Source organism: Strigops habroptila, chromosome 7 (genome assembly GCF_004027225.2).
Source record: "Strigops habroptila isolate Jane chromosome 7, bStrHab1.2.pri, whole genome shotgun sequence".
NCBI classification, from domain to species: domain Eukaryota; kingdom Metazoa; phylum Chordata; class Aves; order Psittaciformes; family Psittacidae; genus Strigops; species Strigops habroptila.
In genome coordinates, this window is record NC_044283.2 from 1,746,697 (window position 1) to 1,766,737 (window position 20,041).

At 54.5% G+C, this 20,041-nt stretch overlaps 2 protein-coding genes across 2 annotated transcripts; both read left to right on the forward strand.

The window, feature by feature from the left end:
• The first annotated feature begins 1,448 nt into the window (after positions 1-1,448).
• On the forward strand, positions 1,449-3,532 carry LOC115610758 (homeobox protein not2-like). The gene is given in 4 exon segments (XM_030492746.1): positions 1,449-1,689; positions 2,830-3,014; positions 3,402-3,485; positions 3,488-3,532. Coding segments are annotated over 4 exon segments (555 nt in total).
• An 11,621-nt stretch (positions 3,533-15,153) lies between these two features.
• LOC115610759 (homeobox protein not2-like) lies at positions 15,154-20,041 on the forward strand. The gene is made up of 3 exons (XM_030492747.1): positions 15,154-15,400; positions 18,219-18,427; positions 19,261-20,041. Exons 1-3 carry the CDS (start codon positions 15,154-15,156, stop codon positions 19,417-19,419), a joined length of 615 nt encoding a protein of 204 aa, XP_030348607.1. The 3' UTR covers positions 19,420-20,041.

Sequence of the window (20,041 nt, forward strand, 5' to 3'; positions counted from 1 at the left end):
ATGAAAGCCAAACGTGGGGTCTGCTGCAGTGCAGATGTGGGTCCCAGCCCCCCAACTCCCCTGTGCCCCATTTCCTCCCCCATAAACCCCGAGCCCCAGTGGAGTCCTTTGACCCGGGCTCACTCCCCGCCGGGCCCGGCCCGAGGTGTGACTTTTCCCAGCTCATTAGGAAAAGCTGCGGGATTTTAGGAATCTCAGCCCCTAATGACCATCTGAATCCCATCAGCAGAGAGGGGGGAGCTGGGGGGTGCAGGGGTAGCCCCACATCTCTGCCACCACCTCTCAGAGCATCCTTGGTACTGTCACTTTGCCTCGCTGGTGGATTGTGCCCCCCCAAATTCAGTGGGGTGCATGGTGTTGGGATGGAGTCAGAGAGCCAAAGGTGGCCTTGGGGTGGCACTGCCTGTCCCCTGGTGTCCTCTGGGAGCCTGGATCCTCCTGCCTGAGTATTACAGGGTCAAAGTCACCCTGGGAGGGGGACAGGGGGGTGTCCCCCCCAGGGGTGGGGGGACGCAGCAGGGGCACCCCACTGAGGACAGGAGGACATGGAGGGAGATAACCCAATTGAGAGCAGGGGGACAAGGAGGGGGACATCCTTATTGAGGGCAGGGGGACATCCCCATGGAGGGCAGAGGGACCGGTGGGGGGACAACCCAGTCAAGGTCAGGGGGATATGGGGGGCACAACCCTGTCAAGGGCAGGGGGACATGGGAGGGGACATCCCCATGGAGGGAAGGGGGACATAAGGGGTGACATCCCCATCAAGGGCAGAGGGACATGAGGGGGCACATCGCTATTCAGTGCAGGGGGGACATGAAGAGGGACATCCCCACCGAGGGCAGGGGGGACATGGGGGACATCCCCACTGAGGGCAGGGGGACATCCCTATGGAGGGAAGGAGGACATGGGGGACATCCTCATCAAGGGCAGAGGGACATGAGGGGGGACATCCCCATCAAGGGCAGAGGGACATGAGGGGGGACATGCCCATTGAGTGCAGGGGGGACATGAGGGGTGACATCCCCATCGAGTGCAGGGGGGACATGAAGGGGGACATCCTCACTGAGGGCAGGTGGACATCCCTATGGAGGGCAGGAGGACAAGGCGGGGGACACCCCAGTCGAGGGCAGGGGGACAGGGGGGGCAGATCCCCACCGAGGGCAGGGGTGACATAGCACGGACACCCTAGCTAAGGGCAGGGGGATATGGGGAGCATCCCTATGGCGGGCAGCGGGACCTGGTGGTGACAAACACCCCAGCCGAGGGCAGGCGGACACCCCGGTGGCTGTCAGGGGCCATGGGGGCACACGGGACCGTCCCCGCCGCCGCCGTGCGACGCCGCCGCTCCCGCCCGCCCCATCCCGTCCCCTCCGCCCCCCGCGCTCCGCTCGGGCCGGGCCAAGCGCCCGTATAAAGGCAGCGGCCGGTCCCCGGGCTCGGTTCCCGCCATGCCCGGCCCGGCCCCGGCCCCGGCGCCACCCCCCGGCAGCGCCTTCACCATCGCGGCGCTGCTGGGACGCGCGGCCCCCCCCCGGCCCGTCCCGCTGCTGCCGCCGCCGCCGCCGCCGCTGTGGGAGCTCCCCTCGGGCCCCGCCGCCACCGCCGCCCGGGTCCCGCCGCCGCCGCCGCCGCCCTGCGCCGCCTGCAGCGGGGTCCCGCCCGCCTGGGCAGCCCGGTTCGGGGCTACAGGTACCGCTGCGCCCCTATGCGGCATCCCGTGATGGGGACACCCCCTGATGGGGACACCCCCTGATGGGGATGTCTCTGAATGGGGACATCTCCGAATTGGAGACCTCCTTCTGGCTCCCCAAGGGAGGACATTTGGGTACCCCACTCAAATGGAACTCTTCCAAGGGGACCCATATCCACCTCTCCCATGGGGATGTCTCCAAATGGGGACTGCCTTCCTGCTCCCCCTTTTCCTGAAGGACCCACATCCACCTCTCCTATGGGGACACCTCCAGATTGGGGACCTCTGTCTGTCTCTCCAAGGTGGGGGCCTTGGATCACATCTCCAAATGTGGGATCCTGCTCAAGAGGACCTCTTCTGGGGGGACCCATATCCACCTCTCCCATGAGGACACCTCCAAATGGGCACTGCCTTCCTGCTCCCCATGTGGAATTCCCTCTTCCATGGGACCCACATCCACCTCTCCCGTGGGGACATCTCCAAACTGGGGACCTCCTTCTAATCTTTCCAATGGGCAACCTTTGGTCACCTCTCCAAATGGGAGACTCCTCTTAAAGGGATCTCTTCTGGGGGGACCTGGGACCCATATCCACCTCTCCCATGTGGACAGCTCCAAATAGGGGAGCGCCTTCCAGCTCCCCAAGGGGGACACTTTCTTGTGAGGTTAAAGCCATTCCCCTTGGCCTGTCCCTACAGGCCCTTGTCCAAAGCCCCTCTCCAGGTTTCCTGGAGCCCCTTTAGGCACTGGAGCTGCTCTGAGGTGTCCCCTTCAGGAGCCTTCTCTTCTCACAGCACCCTCTTCTGCCCCCCAAATGAGACCCTCTGGCCTCTCTCAGGGGTCATCTCCAAATGGGGGAGCTCTTTCCACCTCTTCATGGGGACTCCTTTCAAAGGGATTCTCTCCAAGAGGGACCTGTATCCACCTCTCTGAGGGGATCCTCTGCAAATGCGGGACCTTCTCCCACTTCTTCAAACAGGGGACCCCTCCAAAGAGACCCCTTGAAGGCGATCACCTCCAAATGGGAAGATCCCTTCTACCTCTCCAGGAAAGGACCATCAAAGGGGGGGACCCCACTGTAAAGTGGACCCCTCCAAGGGTGCCTCTTCACCCTGACCTCTGTTCTCTCCCTCACCTCCAGGCTTCTTGATCTCCAAGTGCTCTTTGCCCATCTTCAAAGCCAAGAGTGGCAAAGCCAAGCGGGTCCGGACCATCTTCACCAGTGACCAACTGGCGCGGCTGGAGAAGGAGTTTGCGCGGCAGCAGTACATGGTGGGCACGGAGCGGTGGCTGCTCGCCTCCTCCCTGCACCTCACTGAGGAGCAGGTAGGTCCCACCATGCTCCATCTCTCACCTGCTCCACCAGCAGGTCCAAGGAGGCTCCCAAACTGTGTGGCAATGGGTGGGATCTGGGCCATGTCCCTCAGCCATGAGGGTAGTAACTGCAGATAGTTCATATGGAATGGGTGCCAGAGGGGAAACTGAGTCACAAAGTAAGTGGCCATGTGGAGGGTTGGACTTGTGTCCATCTAAAGGATGGACCTTCACCACTGGCAGGTCCTAACTCACCAATGCAGGCTCAGCTCATGGGTTACAGGGGACAATATTCCATCTTGAGGGACACAGTGGGCACTGACTGAGCTATGAGGGTTTAGCAGACCACGGCCCCATGGAGAAACCAGGTTTGAAAGCCAAGTTCTGCCTCTCCCTAAGGTGAAAGTATGGTTCCAAAACCGGAGGATCAAGTGGAGGAAACAAAGCCTGGAACAGCAACAAGCCAAACTGGCCAGAATGGGTTTGGCCACTCCACAGAGGAGCCCGGACTCACAGAGCCACCACGGTGAGGAGGACAAGGACTTCCCAATGGAGCCAGAGGATGGGCAGGAGGACATGGTGTCCTCCAGCCCTGGCTCAGGGGCAGCACCTGCAAAGACTGTGACAAAGAGCTGCTGAACGGCCCCTTGGGGTCACTTTTCCATGTATTATACGGATGTATCATAGCTGGCAAGGAGCGGATCTAATATATACGGGGAGCAAGGAATTTTGGAGTGGGAAATAAATTATATTTATGCAAGTATTGGGCTTGTCTTTGAAGGAGGAGGAGGAGGGATAATGCATGGAATCATGGAATGGTTTGTATTGGAAGGGACCTTAAAGCTCCTCCAGTTCCAACCCCCTGCCACGGGCAGGGACACCTTCCACTAGAGCAGGTTGCTCCAAGCCCCTGTGTCCAACCTGGCCTTGAACACTGCCAGGGATGGGGCAGCCACAGCTTCTCTGGGCACCCTGTGCCAGCACCTCAGCACCCTCACAGGGAAGAGCTTCTGCCTCAGAGCTCATCTCAATCTCCCCTCTGGCAGGTTAAAGCCATTCCCCTTGGCCTGTCCCTACAGGCCCTTGTCCAAAGCCCCTCTCCAGGTTTCCTGGAGCCCCTTTAGGCACTGGAATCCAAGAGGTTTGGTCCACATGCTCCATGGGAGCTGGGGAGCTCCTTGTGAGGATGCAAAGCAAGTGAGTCCCAACATCCCTGCACCTCCTAGATAGGAGCATCAACAGGGACATTGGGGCAGCACCAGCTCCTCCAAAGTGTATTCCTTCCACGTCTGCTCTGGGCTTGGGGCTGGAGGAAGAAAAGACTCAAGTGGAGGGTTTATTTGAGCAGGTGTGAAAGGTGATACAAGGAGATGGGGGACAGTTAAGAAGGGGACAATGCAAAGAGAAGGGGATAATATAAGATAGGCATGGTGCAAAGAGAAGGGGACAGTGCGAGGAGAAGGGGGATGACGAAAGGAGAGGGGACGAGGCAAAGAGAGGGGATGATGGAAGGAGAGGGGATGTGGCAAAGAGAGGGGGATGATGGAAGGAGAGGGGACAGTGCAAGAAGAAGGAGATAATGCGAGGAGAGGGGGCAACACGAGGAGAAGGGAATGGTGCATGGAGAGGGGGAATTGTGCCAGGGAGAAGGGTACAGTGCAAGGAGAAGGGGATGAGGCACCGAGAACAGGATATGATGGAAGGAGAGGGGACAGTGCAAGGAAAAGGAGATGATGCCAGGAGAGGCGGATGTTGCAAGGAGAAGGGGATGTTATAAGAAGGGAATGATGCCAGGAGAAAGGGATAGTGCAAGGAAAGGGGACAATGCAAGAAGGGAACAGTGCAAGGAGGGGACAGTGCAAGGAGGGAGGGACAATGCAAGAAGAGGATGGTGGCAGGAGAAGGGGATGATGTGAGGGAAGCTGGCCTTTGTCCCGGCTGTTTTCAGAGCTGGGATTAGCCGGCGGGACTCAAAGAGCCCAAACTGTGCCGGTGTCTTCCCATGTCTGCTGGTTTAACCCCCTAATCTCACATGCTGGCGGGTTTATTGCAATCAGCCCCGACACAACAGGGCTTAGGGGGATGTTTAATATCTCCCAGCCAGGGGCCGAGCTGATTGCCAGAGTTAAGTTGTTCTCAGGACACCTTTAATCCCTTGGGAGCTGGATCGGTGCCGTGCTCCTCTGGGGCAGGCAGCAGGGAACACATCCCTGCTCCAGGGGATGCTCCCCAGGGTCTGCCTGGCTCGGACCCCTCTGTGGGCAGTGTCCCACTGGGAAAATGACTTTAATTAAAGCTGCTGGGCTTGATTAAAGATGAATTAAATCACGTTCCATCCCTCTGGCACCTTGGGCTTTTCCCATGGTGGCTGATAATCCTTGAGGGTTTTGCTGGTCCCTGGGGATGCACTGGGCTTTGTGTTCCCTTTCCTACCTGCCATGGGACTGTGGGATAAGAGGAAGGCCATCCCCTGCCTTCCTCTCACCAGTGATTAACCTGTTTGCACGTTCCTCAGGGTGGGAAGGGAGCATATGTACAGCACAAAGCAGCTGATTACTGCTCCAGAGGGGATGAAAAGGGCCAAACCCCCAGGTCTGGCCCTGATAATGGAGTTGATGGTTTGTGGAAAAGCTGGATGCAGTTGGGGAATTTTATGCCCTGACAAGCCCCTGCCTGCCCTGGCACCCTGCGGAGGGGTTAGGAATGCAGTTTCCTTCTCCCATTGGGAATGTCTCCCTCTCCCGTCAGGGTCTTGCACCTCAGCCCAATGCCTGGCAGCTCGACCAGGACACATGGATTGGGATCAAACCCAGGCACAGCAATTTGGCACCATGGAAAATGAGGAGGGGAGATGCTCCCAGAGGTCTTGGGTTGGATCAACCCACCCAGGACAGAGCTTTGGCTCCTCTCACCCCCCAAGGAAAGATGTGCAGAAGAGTTGTGAGTCCTTACCCAAACCCCACACTATCCCAAAGACCTCACTAGTCCCTTCCCAATCCTGTGTATCCCATTGCCCTCTTAAAGATGCTGTTTCTTCACCTGCCTGTAAAACACGAGTTGGTTTTCAGTGACAGATAATTACCTGGGAGTGAGAATTAAGCAGCCTCACTAAGAAGATAAAGGTTATCTGCTCAAGATGCAGCACTGAGCCCTCCCCAGCACATCTCAGCCCCATAGATAAGTAGGTGGCTTGTAGGAGGACAGGTAGGTTGTGAGACAGGAGTATTAGGGTGGACTATTTGCCCAGCGTGGTCTATGTGTGGATAAGATGGATGGGTGGATGATTTGGGGATGAACAGGGCGCTGGTGAATAGGTGCAAATGGGTGGCTGGATAAACGGGATGGGGAGATGGATGGAGATAGGGGAAGTTATCCCTTCTCCCGGATAACTGGGTGGAACTGCAGCATACAGGTCCTCTGTGCCCCCCTCCCTGCTCTCCTTCCTGCCAGGATTATTCCTGCTGAGCACATGGAGATGGACACGGTTTGTTTGCACCCATTGAGTTTACTCAGGAGGGTTGAAGTTTGGAGGATGGAGCAGCAGGATCCATTCAGCCACCCAACCCCTGTGATCCAGCCACGTTCCCAGGCACCTTTTGCATCCCTTCCCCAAGCTGGGAGCCCTCTTTTCCTCCTCTGATGGCCCCATCATGCTCTATTTTGCTGGTGGTGGTGGTGATAAATGAGATTATCATGTGCTGAGGATGGTCGAGGCAGGTTTAAGGCAAAGCCTGACCCGAGCTGGGACACGGGGCGCCGGGTCGGCCATGCGTGTTTCCAGGCTCCATCTCATCGTGTAATCTTGTTAAATGGTCAGGGAGCATTTCCCTGCTTCTCCCTCCCCTTTAATTCCGGATTGAAACATCAAATAACATTCCCAAGGCTGTCAGGCAGCTCCGACAGCTCCACGGGGCCTGGTTTCAGTGGGAATGAAACAAGACATCAGGAGCAATGCAAGGAAATGCCACAACATCTCACCTTTAGGAGTCTTTCTGGGATGAGTGTGTTCCAAGTTGCCTTGCTCAGAGTAAAAGCGCTGATTCTTTGCATTAAACTCCAAGCTGGAAGCATGAGAGGCTGAGAGAGCTGGGCTGGGGCAGCCTGGAGAAGAGAAGGCTCCTGAAGGGGACACCTTAGAGCAGCTCCAGTGCCTAAAGGGGCTCCAGGAAACCTGGAGAGGGGCTTTGGACAAGGCCCTGTAGGGACAGGACAAGGGGAATGGCTTTAACCTGCCAGAGGGGAGATTGAGATGAGCTCTGAGGCAGAAGCTCTTCCCTGTGAGGGTGCTGAGGCGCTGGCACAGGGTGCCCAGAGAAGCTGTGGCTGCCCCATCCCTGGCAGTGTTCAAGGCCAGGTTGGACACAGGGGCTTGGAGCAACCTGCTCTAGTGGAAGGTGTCCCTGCCCGTGGCAGGGGGTTGGAGCTGGATGAGCTTTAAGGTCCCTTCTAACCCAAACCAGGCTGGGATTCTATGAAAATAAGGGTGAAATGGGATGATCTGCCTGGAATTGAGCAGGAAAAACAGGCGAATAAGGAGACCCCTCATGTAGGGTGAGCATCGCAGTGGCCAAAATCTCTGGGTTTAAAAATCCTGGGTTTAAAATCTATTTATCCCGCAAAAAGAAACACAGGGCTCTGGACCAGGATGTAAACTGGGAAGATTGGGAGGAAATCCCTCCCCACCTCGGCTCCCAGCCATGCTCATGGCAGGACCTGCCAGAAACCAGTTTGCTCCGTTTCTATGGAACAAGCTGTTAGGAAAAAGAGAAAGAAGGATGAAAATTGCACCATCTCCTCCTTTGCAAATGGGTTGTGGCACAAAACCCCTTGGCCCTGTGGCAACGCCACCCCAGGCTGGGCTTTCATAGGGGTGCACTGGGGCTTTGGCACTGGGGACCCTCTGAAACGGTTGGGTTTTACTTTCCAAAGTTGATTAAATCATTAAATCAAATAAGTCCTGATGGAACGGGATGAATATGGGCTCTTACTGGGACATTTGGGACTGGCAGCTGGATAAAGCACTCCTCATCCCTGCTAAAACCTGCTCCTGGGGCTGACTTGTGCTGGGATGCTCTTGTGCCTCAGTTTCCCCATCACAGCCTCGGACATGGATACATGGATACGTGATGGTATCACTCAACTCCTGTTTCTGTGCGCCAGGTCTGATCCTGCTCCACATCCCTGCCAAGAGCCGAGCCGGATCCGACCCTCGCTCTGCCTCATCCTTCCCCCACCCCATCTCTATTGATTTAATAAGATGGAGAGGAATTAACGGGGCCGGAGCATTGGAATAATGCAAGATGAACAAAGGGGCAGCGCTAGCAAAGATGCTGCCAGGTTTTAATGATGAGGCCGGGCAGATCCCCTGCTAGCTGTCCCTTTGGAGTGGCGATTAAGAACATACTGTTATTGTTAAGGCAGAGAGATAAATCCCTGCACCGTTTCTGATGTGATCAGCCGGGGCTTCTCCCTACAATTTGTGATCCTATTGTAGCCGGTGTTTGCCCTGGGCAAGGAGAGTCTGGGAACCACTTATGAACCATCCTTTGGTCATTAGGCTCCTCATTAGGAGAGAACAATGCGGGAGAAAGAAGATAATTGCAGGAGCAGGGGCTGATCCTGCACTCGGGCCCGTACCGGGGCTGCCTCAATGCTTAGTTTGTTCAGAATTCCCAATTAATTTTAAATGCCTGGTTTCGGGATGCTCTTAATACCCGCGATTGCAACCCCTGGGAACAGGGTGCTCAGGTCTGGGCTTGAGGGGAGCATCCTCCAAAGGGTTATAGCTGATTTTTGGGGGTCACCCAGGCTTTGCTGTCAGTTGGGTACAGCCCCACCATGGACTCAACCCAAGCTGTATTTGGAGGGACACCAGGCAGATGGGCTCCCAGCAGCCGGGGAGGATGAGGGTGGTGGGATGCAGCAGGTCCTGCTCCTTCATGTCACATCTGGCTGAGATATGAGGCCAGATGTGACACAGAAGAGCCCTGCTTGGATTGCGGACATGTCCCCATGGATTCTGCCCCAGCCCAGGTTGGCCTCACTGCAGCTGAATTCCAGTCTTGCCATGTCATCCTGGGTGATGAACGACAGGAAATCCCTGAGGCTGTGGGGGGAGAGGTGCTTTGCCCCATAAGCTTGGCAAGAAGAGGTCCTGTCCCCATCCCCAGGGATACGGTGCAGGGCTCCGTGCCCTGGGGAGGAGGGGGAAGACTTGTAATTCCTCTCAGGATGCCTGATATTATCAAGTGCTAATGAGACCTGGATGGGGCTGAGGTGCTTTGCAGGCCATTATCCCAAATTAACCTGACAATGCAGCCGGGAGCAGTGTCTGAAGGGCGGCCGTGGTGTGTATTGGCTGTCTGGCCTGGAGAGAAAAGGATGCTCCTGCCCTGAGCAGAAAGCAAGGGCCTGGAATTCTGCAGGTTTTCCATTGCATGAACATGTTGAATCAGCTCCCCAAGAGGTTTGCCAAGCAAAAGATGGGATAAAGTGATAGGGATGATGGGGATGAGGGCGGTCTCCTCTGCAGACCAGCGTTTGGGATAACACTAGTCAAGGAAACTCATGTTTTCCCAAATCCATGTCAATCCCATGCTGCTACCCGCTTTCACCAGTGCTTGGGAAGTGGATTAAACTGGGGAGCACTCATCTGCAAAGCAACCATGGGCTTGGAGCAACCTGCTCTAGTGGAAGGTGTCCCTGCCCGGGGCAGGGGGTTGGAACTGGAGGAACCTTAAGGTCCTTTCCAACACAAACCAGTCTGGGATTCTCTGATTCCCTGGAGCTGGTGGCTGTTGCTGTGCTGGGCTCTTGCAGGTGGACACATGGGGCTGGCAATGCTCTTGTCACCTGCAGCCAGGGCTCCCATTGCTGTATGACACTCTCAAAGTGCAGACAGTGTCGTGCCATCGCTCCTGTCCTCAGCACAGCTTGGGGCTGATAAAGGGACACTGCAAGTGGCCGAAGATCCAGAAGGAAAAGTGAACTGTGGCTGGATCTGGCTGGAAACAGGAGAGATGGGGTTTGCCAAGAGCTCCTGACAGCAGCACCTTGTTCTGGAGCTCTGCAGCTCCCCAGCATCTGGCTGAGGGTGGCAAAGCCAAGGCAGGGCAGCACCCAGCACCCCGAGTGTTCTCAGTGCAGAGAGCACACACAGTGATACTGCTACCCTGAGTTACTTCTCTTTTCTAGACTTTATGATGAAGGAACGAGTATGTATCACTTATTCTGTATTAATCATATTCTGTATTGAGTCTGTATTGATATGTATCAGTTATTCTGTGTTTAATATCTGAAGGGGGCTACAAGGATGCTGGGGATGGACTCTTCATCAGGAACTGCAGCGATAGGAGAAGGGGTGATGGGTTCAAACTGAAACAGGAGAAGTTCAGGTTGGATATAAGGCAGAAGTTCTTCCCTTCCCACTTCTTCCCCTTCCAGGGGGTTGGAACTGGATGAGCTTTAAGGTCCCTTCCAACCCAAACCACTCTGGGATTCTATATTCTCCAGGGAGAAACCCCATGCTCTTCTTTTTGCAATGAAGGCAAATTCCCATTGCCCTCTCTCTACAGGATTCAGTGGGATCTAGCTTGGAAAGAGGCAAATCACCACCTTCAGAAGCCACATGGTTTGGGAATGTTCCTCACTGTCTTCTTATTATCGGATTATCATATAATCATGGCATGGTTTGTGTTGGAAGGGACATTAAAGCTCATGATGTTCCAACCCCCTGCCATGGGCAGGGACACCTTCCACTAGAGCAGGTTGCTCCAAGCCCTGTGGTTATTTCTTATTTCTATGGATTATCACAGGAGAAAAGGCTGCAAAAATCCATCACAAGGCTAAAAGTTAACGTTCAGAATCCCATTTTTAAGCCAATTTTTGTATGTTTTTGAGAGAAAAAGGCACGAGATCCTGATTTCAGCCTCCTTGGTGCTGCGCTGGTTATCCTTAGGAGCACCAGCACACGCCTGTCTAAGCAACAACACGGATCCCTCTTCTCCCTATAGGACGTGACTGAAAGGATGCTCCGGGTGGAGAAGCTGTTTTCCCACTTGCAGGAGGATTCATGCCCTGGATTACAGCCCCAAATCCCTGTCACGTTTTCACGTGTGCTTGTTGGGGCTTTGGGGCAGATTTCCTCCACTTCTTGGGCCCGCTGGGCTGCTTTGGAGGCTGGGAGAGGGCTGGAAATGGAGCCAGGCAATCCCGCCCGAGCCGAGGTGTGAAATTTCTCATGGGCAAACAAGTGAGAGCTGCGGGGAGCCCAGGAGAAGCGGGACAGAAAAGATGAAGGGAGGGAAAGGGGGGGGGGAAGAGAAAGCAGCAGCCAAAGAGAAAACACAAATGCCCAAAGCAGAACCCGGTTTGAAGAGCAAGGGGGGTGTTTTCTATGAGGGGATTGTAAAATGCGGCTCTCTCTTTCCCCTTTGCAGGGGGGAAGAAGGGCCCCCACTCGATCTGATAGTCATTAGCATCAATTAGCCCCGTTTGAAGTAGGCAACATCTTTGTCTCTTGGCCAAAAAAAGAAATCAAAACCCCTTTTCAGGGAGCCCATAATAACATCTGGAGCGAGGAGAGGCTGAACTCAAGTTCCCCACTTTCATCTCTTGTCGAGGTACTTGGAATGTTAATGCAGCCTCATTCTTTAATGGAGTTATCAGGAAATGCTTTTCACCTCCTTCCCTTTGCTCAGGGGGGATGTTTACAAAGGGCTGGGGGCTTGGTTTGGTGTTGGGATTTGGTTTTACCCTCCCCTAAAGGACTCCCCCTCCCCTTTCATGTTCTGCCCTCTTGAAAAACAACACTGGAATCATATAAAATAACGAAGAAATAAAAGCAACCCGTCAAACCCGAACCCCCAGCCCTAAAAAGAAGAGGATCAGAGTCCATCCTTTCATCTCCTGCAGCAAAGTCCTGCTCTCCTGGGAGCGGGTGGGATGGGGATGGAGGGAAGGGGGGGTCCCTGCTCTGCCTGGCTGCTGGGTGCTACATTTCCCAAGTCATTACTAGCGAGTGAAAATTTCCAGCTTTCAAGCCCAAAAAGCATTAGCTGAGCACACAGTACTAATGGGAAACAGGACGCGTCATTAGGCAGAGAATTTGGCCAAGCGCGAGAAGCCAAAGCGAAAAAGTCAGACAGGGATTTTGCTGCTTGTCTGTCCCTCTGGCTCGCTGTCCATCCATCCATCCATCCATCCATCCATCCATCCATCCATCCATCCATCCATCCATCCATCTGTCTATCCATTGAATCGTAGCATCCCAGCCTGGTCTGGGTTGAAGGGAGCTTAAAGCTCATCCAGTTCCAACCACCTGCCATGGGCAGGGACACCTTCCACTAGAGCAGGTTGCTCCAAGCCCCTGTGTCCAACCTGGCCTTGAACACTGCCAGGGATGGGGCAGCCACAGCTTCTCTGGGAAAAGTCTGTGCCAGCGCCTCAGCACCCTCACAGGGAAGAGCTTCTGCCTCAGAGCTCATCTCAATCTCCCCTCGGGCAGGTTAAAGCCATTCCCCTTGGCCTGTCCCTACAGGCCCTTGCCCAAAGCCCCTCTCCAGGTTTCCTGGAGCCCCTTTAGGCGCTGGAGCTGCTCTAAGGTGTCCCCTTCAGGAGCCTTCTCTTCTCCAGGCTGCCCCAGCCCAGCTCTCTCAGCCTGGCTCCAGAGCAGAGCTGCTCCAGCCCTCGCAGCAGCTCCGGGGCCTCCTCTGGCCTCGCTCCAGCAGCTCCACGTCCCTCTTGTGCTGTTGCCCCAGAGCTGGATCAGGACTGCAGGGGGGGTCTCCCCAGAGCACAGCAGAGGGGCAGGATCCCCTCCCTGACCTGCTGCTCACGCTCTGGGGGTGCAGCCCAGCACACGGGGGGGTTCTGGGCTCAAGCACACACTGAAGCCGGGTCATGGGGAGCTTCTCATTGACCAACACTCCCAAGTCCTCCTCAGGGCTGCTCCATCCGTCCATCCATCCATCCATCCATCCATCCATCCTTGCTGCGGACAGCACCTCACTCTAACACCCTCCTCTGCTGTCAGCTTGCCCATCCCAATAACCACCATGGAAAACTATTCCAGAGCATCTCCAACACCTCTTCCCATGGGAATTACAGCAGCAGCCACAACTTCCTACAAAGAGGATAAGAGATTTAACAGGCTTTTAATCAAACAAATCAAACCCTTGTCTAACGACCCCCCTACTTTAATCCACAGCAGCACCTCTGTGCAAGCAAAGCCAGAAGCTGTGAATCCCTGTGGATTTTTTCTTCTCCATGGTGGCTTTTTTGGGGAAGAGGCTTCAGCACTTGCCCAGCTTTGAACGTGTGATTTCAATTAAGCACAGAGTTACACAGGGTTGGGGCTGGCTGTTTGGATAAGGAGCAATAAACCCCCAGCTGTATTTATTCACGTAGTTTGAAGCTGCTGTGGAAGACAGGATGCTAAAAGGCAGAAGAAAAGGGGTTTAAAAGGCAAACTTGAGGGATTCTTTTGTCTCCTGCAGGCATCCTCTTCCCTGAGGATCCTCCAGCCGGCCCCAGGGTGCTTCCTCACGAGCAGGATAATCCTGCCCATCCATTCCCATCATTTCCATTTGCTTTGAAATGCTTAAAAATATAGAGATGGTTCTTTGTAACAAGGTCTATTTCTGTGGCTTGGGCAGGGGACAGAAACATTAAATGTCAGGAATCTCTCGTTTGAGGCAGGATTTACTGGATATCGTCAGCAAGTCCTTGCATGCAGAGATGTTTAATGCTGTTATTAAGCAATGGGGGATTTTTGCTCCGTGTTTATTAACTCCAGTTTGTGGATTCACAGAACCCCAGCCTAGTTTGGGTTGGAAGGGAGCTTAAAGCTTCTCCAGTTCCAAGCCCCTGCCACGGGCAGGGACACTTCCACTAGAGCAGGTTGCTCCAAGCCCCTGTGTCCAACCTGGCCTTGAACACTGCCAGGGATGGGGCAGCCACAGCTTCTCTGGGCACCCTGTGCCAGCGCCTCAGCACCCTCACAGGGAAGAGCTTCTGCCTCAGAGCTCATCTCAATCTCCCCTCTGGCAGGTTAAAGCCATTCCCCTTGTCCTGTCTCTCCAGGGCCTTGTCCAAAGCCCCTCTCCAGGTTTTTTGCAGTTTGCATGCATGGGAGTGAATTTTCAGGGCAAATCTGGGGATTATGGACATTGGAATGCCGGGCACTGTGTTTGCTGAGTACACTCACAGCTGGGTGAGGTGTCTGTGCTGTCCACAGCTCTCCATCACATTTGGAGCTTGGCTCCAGGTGTATCCCACAGGGACGGCACCGAAACCAGATCAACAGTTCAATTCCCACAGCAGAGCCACCCCTGTCAGCTCCCAATGTGCTTTTCCATATCCCAAACACATGTACACACAGGTAGGTACACTGGGCAGGTACACACAGACATGTTCCCCTTAGCAGGGTGGTAGGATGGGCTCCCATGGGGTACATCTGTGTCCATGGGGAGCAGTGGGCTCGTCACAGGAGCGTGTCCATAGGGAAAGGTGAGGGTGCCAGTAGGGTTGGGGGGGGAAAGGTGTAGTTGGTCATGAGGGAGAGACGGGGTGTCTATGGTAGAAGGAGCAAGTGTGCATGGGGGTGTCTGTCTAGGGTGAGTGTTGGTGTGGGGGTCCATGGAGTAGAAGAAGATGTCCATGGGGAAGAAGTGGGTATCAGTGTGGGGTTCATGGGGAAGGAGTGGGTGTTAGTATTGATGTCCGTGGGGAAGGAGCTTGGGTGTTGTTTTGGGTGTCTGTGGGGAAGGAATTTGGGTGTTGTTTTGGCTGTCTGTGGGGAAGGAGTTTGGGTGTTGATTCAGGCGTGTTTGTGCAGAAGGATCATGTGTCAGTGTGGGTGTCCATGAGGAAGGGGTGCAGGTGCCTGTGAGAGAAGATATGGGTGTCCAGGCGGGTGTCTGCAGAGGTGCCAGCAGGGAAGGAGGGGCATCCATGGAGGAGCTGGTGTGGATGGCGGGATGTCCGTGAGGGTGTCAGTGGTGAAGAAAGGGTGTCGGTGGAGGTGCGGGTGCGGGCCGGGGGCTGGGGGCCGCCCCCCCGCCGCCGCTTTGCATAGGAGCGCGGCTCATCCCAGCCCACCTCGCCCTCCATATAACCCTGCGGGGCGGGCGGCCGCCACCCCGGCCCGGCCATGCTGCGCAGCCCTCCGCGCCCGCGGCCCGCCCCGCCGCCCCACAAGACCCCGTTCCACATCGAAGCGCTGCTCGCCCGGGACCCGCCGCGCCGCGGCCCCGCCGCCTTCTCCTCCGCTCCCCCGGCCCCGGTGGTCCCGCACTGGCCCGCGGCGGGCCTCGGGCTGGGGTTGGGACCGGGACCGGGGCCGGGACCCGGCGGTTGGGGCTGGGGCTGGGGCTGCGCGGCCGTGCGGGGCGGTGCAGGTGAGCGGAGGGGTGCAGGGGGTCCGGGGGGGTTGGTGCGTGGAGGCAGCGGGGGTGCGGGCATCACCCCCGGACAGTAACGGGGTTCGGGGCACCCGAAATGGGTTGTTTCCCCTTCCCCGACGGGTGTAGCTGCTCGACCAGCCGCGGGGCGAAGGGATGGGGCAGTGGGAAGCGAAGGAGGGAGAGGGAAGAGTTTTCTAACATCTTTTTTATTCCCCTTTATATTAATCGATAATTAATATTAACCATTAACCCCCAATATTAAATGCACGAGTGAAGCGAGATCCCGGTGGCAGGATTTACATCCCTCAGGCCCGACTTCAGCCGAAGGTTTTGGGTCGGGGACAGAGGATGGTCCCCCCACATCTGTCCCCACCTGTGTTTTAAGGGCAGCTTTGCATTGGTTTCTCTTTTAATGCAACAGAAAGGTACCACAGTGTCTGTGTCCTCATCGTGCCTGTGAAAAGCTGTAATTTCCCAAAGCCTCATCCTTTAAAATCACTTTTCCACCACACCAGAACCTTTCTGTTGTGTGGGGTCCCCTCTTCCTCCAAACCTGCCCTCATCCATCTGTAATTCTCTTCTCCCTACAAGTTGTCTCTCACAGAAGTGAAACTATGGAGTGTTTCGCAGCACCCAGCCCCCAAAACTGTATTTTTAGTGGGAAAACACCTAAGGAAGAAGGGTTTTGTTGTGGATCCGTGGTAAAATACAGACAGTGGTGATGGATGATCCTGGCCAGTGCATCAGGATCTCTGTGTGTTCACTGAGGGGCACTTCTAAGTGTAAAAAACCTCATTTGTTTTAACGAATTACCTCTATTCAGAGTAATTTCCTTGCAATTAAGTATCTGTTTAGCATTCAGAGCCTGATCTCAACATTGCCCAGGCAAAACCTGCAGCCAAACATGTATTTCACTTGTATAAAGAGCTCGATTTAATCCTGATAGTTACAATATCCAATACCAAAAGTATTTGCTATTCTTAATCTTCATAACTAGTATTATTTCATTCAGGAGACAGCATTTCCATAGCTGTGTGTTAATCTGTGTTTTATATCAAACACACAGGTATGAAAATACAGTTAAACAATTGGCAAAGCTGCTTCCAGGGAGTATTTCACGTTTGAAATTACACCTGCTATTATCCCAGTGTTACAATAGAAAATAGATGTGACGGGTGGAATTATTTTAATGATGAAAGTGGTTGTATGTGCAATTACAGCTGTTAAACTGTCAGGTCTCCATCCCACAAAGCCTTAAACACACGTAGAAGTGGCACCCAGTTAATGAAGTGAAGTAGATGGAGGTGCCCATTTGTGCCTGGAGAACATGACAACATCAGTCACTGAAGGAGAGAGGAGCCAGGGTGTGAGTTACCATCCTTATGAACAGTATTGCCATAGAAGCTGAAGGAACACAGCAGATAGATGGCACCAGGCAATGGCTCTGCTGATGGGGACCTCTGTGGGCTGTTGAATCCAACCTCTGCTCAAAGCAGAGCTGATCTCAAAGCCACATCTCGCTGCCCGAGGGCTGAGATGGCAGAAGAGCAGTGGGGGGAGCATTAATGGCCTGATCCTGCACATGCAGACTGAGCTTTCCACCCAGAGATGTCCTGTTGGCTGTACAAGTGGGTTCTCTTGCTTAAAGATATATATGTGCCTAAATGCTAGTGGGGCAGAAGCTGTGGTACCGTCAGACATGGAATCAGTGTGGTTTGTGGTGGAAGGGAGCTTAAAGCTCCTCCAGCTCCAACCCCCTGCCACGGGCAGGGACACCTTCCACTAGAGCAGGTTGCTCCAAGCCCCTGTGTCCAACCTGGCCTTGAACACTGCCAGGGATGGGGCAGCCACAGCTTCTCTGGGCACCCTGTGCCAGCGCCTCAGCACCCTCACAGGGAAGAGCTTCTGCCTCAGAGCTCATCTCAGTCTCCCCTCTGGCAGGTTAAAGCCATTCCCTTGGCCTGTCCCTACAGGTCCTTGTCCAAAGCCCCTCTCCAGGTTTCCTGGAGCCCCTTTAGGCACTGGAGCTGCTCTAAGGTGTCCCCTTCAGGAGCCTTCTCTTCTCCAGGCTGCCCCAGCCCAGCTCTCGCAGCCTGGACCTTAGAGCTCTGGTCTCAGTAGGTTAAACAATGTGAAGTGCCTGGGGTGCAGAGGCATTAGCAGGACTAACAAGTGGATCAGGTCTCAGTCTCCTCTCTAGCCATGGCCTGATGATAACCATAGTTACTCAATTAACATACAATACCCCACCAGCACTGTCACAGGACCAGCTGGCACCAGCCTAAGAGCAGGGCTGTCTCTCCTAAAGCCCTCATCCTGCCAGCACAGCCTCACATTCACACACATCTCAATGTACAAGAGGAAATCTGTGATGAGGAGCTGCGTGAGCCAGAGATGGGATTTTTGTGTTCAGCAGCTCTCAATGGGCTTTATTTTCTGTTAAATACACAGATGGAGACCAAACGCTGCTCACCCCATTGAGCGCTGACTTCTTTGGGTCTGGATGCACATCCAGAACTGTTTTAAGTGGTTTCTGTGGGTAGAATCATAAAATAGGTTGGAAAGCACCTCAAGAGATCATCTGGTCCAACCTCTCATGGGAAAGGGAGCCTAGGTGAGATGATCTAGGTAGGGACAGAGTAGGGACATCCCTGTTATTCAGTTTTGGTGCTCACTTTCTCCCACCCCTCTTCAGTGCAGTTGCATTTGGATTTCAGCTATAGCTGAAGCAAGCTGGGTTTGTGACTTCAACAGAACTGGAGGAATGGCCTCAAACATGCAGAGCCCTTCACTCACTGCTTCTTTCTTGCAGGTCTGGAGTTGTCTCACTGTGTAGGAGCCAACTCACTGGGCCCTGCTGTGCCCTGGAGGGCCGGGGGGCCCTGCAAGATGAAGAGGGTCCGCACTGTCTTCAAGCCTGAGCAGCTGGAGCGGCTGGAGCAGGAGTTCCTCAAGCAGCAGTACATGGTGGGCACGGAGCGAGTGGACCTGGCTGCAACCCTGCACCTCACAGAGACTCAGGTAAGGGATGGGGAGATGGGAATGGGGGCACAGATCCTGCTCTGGGCTTGGTCTGTGCTGACATCCCTGCTGTGAAGGGCAGTGGGATGAGGATGTGATGCGATGTGGATCCTTGCTGCAAGATGACATTGAAGCCACACGTGCCTGGAGGGATGTGAGATGGGTTTAGATGGTTTATGGATAAGAACATCCTTTTCTTAATCCATGAAGTGGAACAAAAAGCATTTAGGAGCACAAACATGCTTGCTTTAGTGTTCAAGTGTGTTGGACTAATGTATCTGTCGTTATGCTCCTCTGGAGACAGTTTATGCTTTAAGTGTGCTTTTGTGACACCAGATCTAAGTATTTTCCTGCTCTTCCCAGTAAGTTTCTGCTCCTCCCTGGGGCAGAAACTGGTTATTTATTGTGGAAAGAAGGCATGATGTGATCTTCTGAAGTGGGATCCAAATTCTGCTGGGGAGAAGGGAGAGCAAAGGGTGGTTCTGGGGGGACAGGGAAGGTGGGAGCAGGGACAGGGGGGAGATGGGTGTCTCATCGTGTCCTCTGACAACCTGGGGATGGGTTCAATGCTTCCAGATTGCTCCAGGAGGTGATTCCTTCACTCCCCTGGTCAGAACCTCCTCTGTGCATCCCCCTCTCCCCATGTCCTTTCTCCCAGCACCACTCTGCTCTCTATAGCATCACCTCCTGCTCACACACACTGCGCCCTGAGTAGAGAAGGGGCATGTCCCCCTCTTTAAAGAACTCTGCTTTTTGGGGACATCTGCCTTGGAAGCATTGGAAAGGGGCTCCTGGAGACCTTGGCTTAAGCTGTTGTGCCATTTTCCTGCTAGGTGAAAGTCTGGTTCCAGAACCGGCGGATCAAGTGGAGGAAGCAGAGCATGGAGCAGAAGGCAGCAAAGCTGTCCCAGTTCGGGGTGATACAACCTGCCACCGCGGACTCGACTGACATCAAGGACCACGAGGAGGACACCGTGGACGTTGAGCTTTGAACAGCTATGAGACTCAGCTGCCACTGGTGGTTTCTGAGCCGTGTCTGCTGGAAGGAGATACTGGGGATGCAGGAACATCTTTGCTCCAAGTGAGACACGCTCTTGATCCAAAAGTTGGAGCTACACAACTAAACTGCAGCTGGCTGGGAGGAACCCCCCGAATATTGTTGGGGTGCTGTTTGGTAGCCACATGCTGGCATTCCTGGGGCTTCCATCACCAGGCTGGTTGTACTTGAAGGTACCATAGCTATGGCATGGTACATAGCATGTGATCTGTTTGTTCTTGAAGGACCATGAACAGTTACCAGCAGAGAAGCTGGGGTGGGTGACAATCATACGGTGTCTCTGGCTGTGAGCAGAAGGGCATTTAAACATGGGGTCACTTGTGTTGTGTGTGGTTGCGTGCTCCTAGGAGGGAGATCTGTGGTTTTCCTTGGAGGAGAATCAACCCTGATTGGTTTTTTTCTGGTAAACTCTCATATTTGATGCTTAGACCACCACAAAACCCTCTATGACAATTGGAAAGCCCTTTGCTCCCACCCACCGACTACCATTGCAATAAGATGCACAGGGTCTGATCCTGCCCCTGGAACAGAATTGCCTCCTCTTGTCCTGTGCCTTG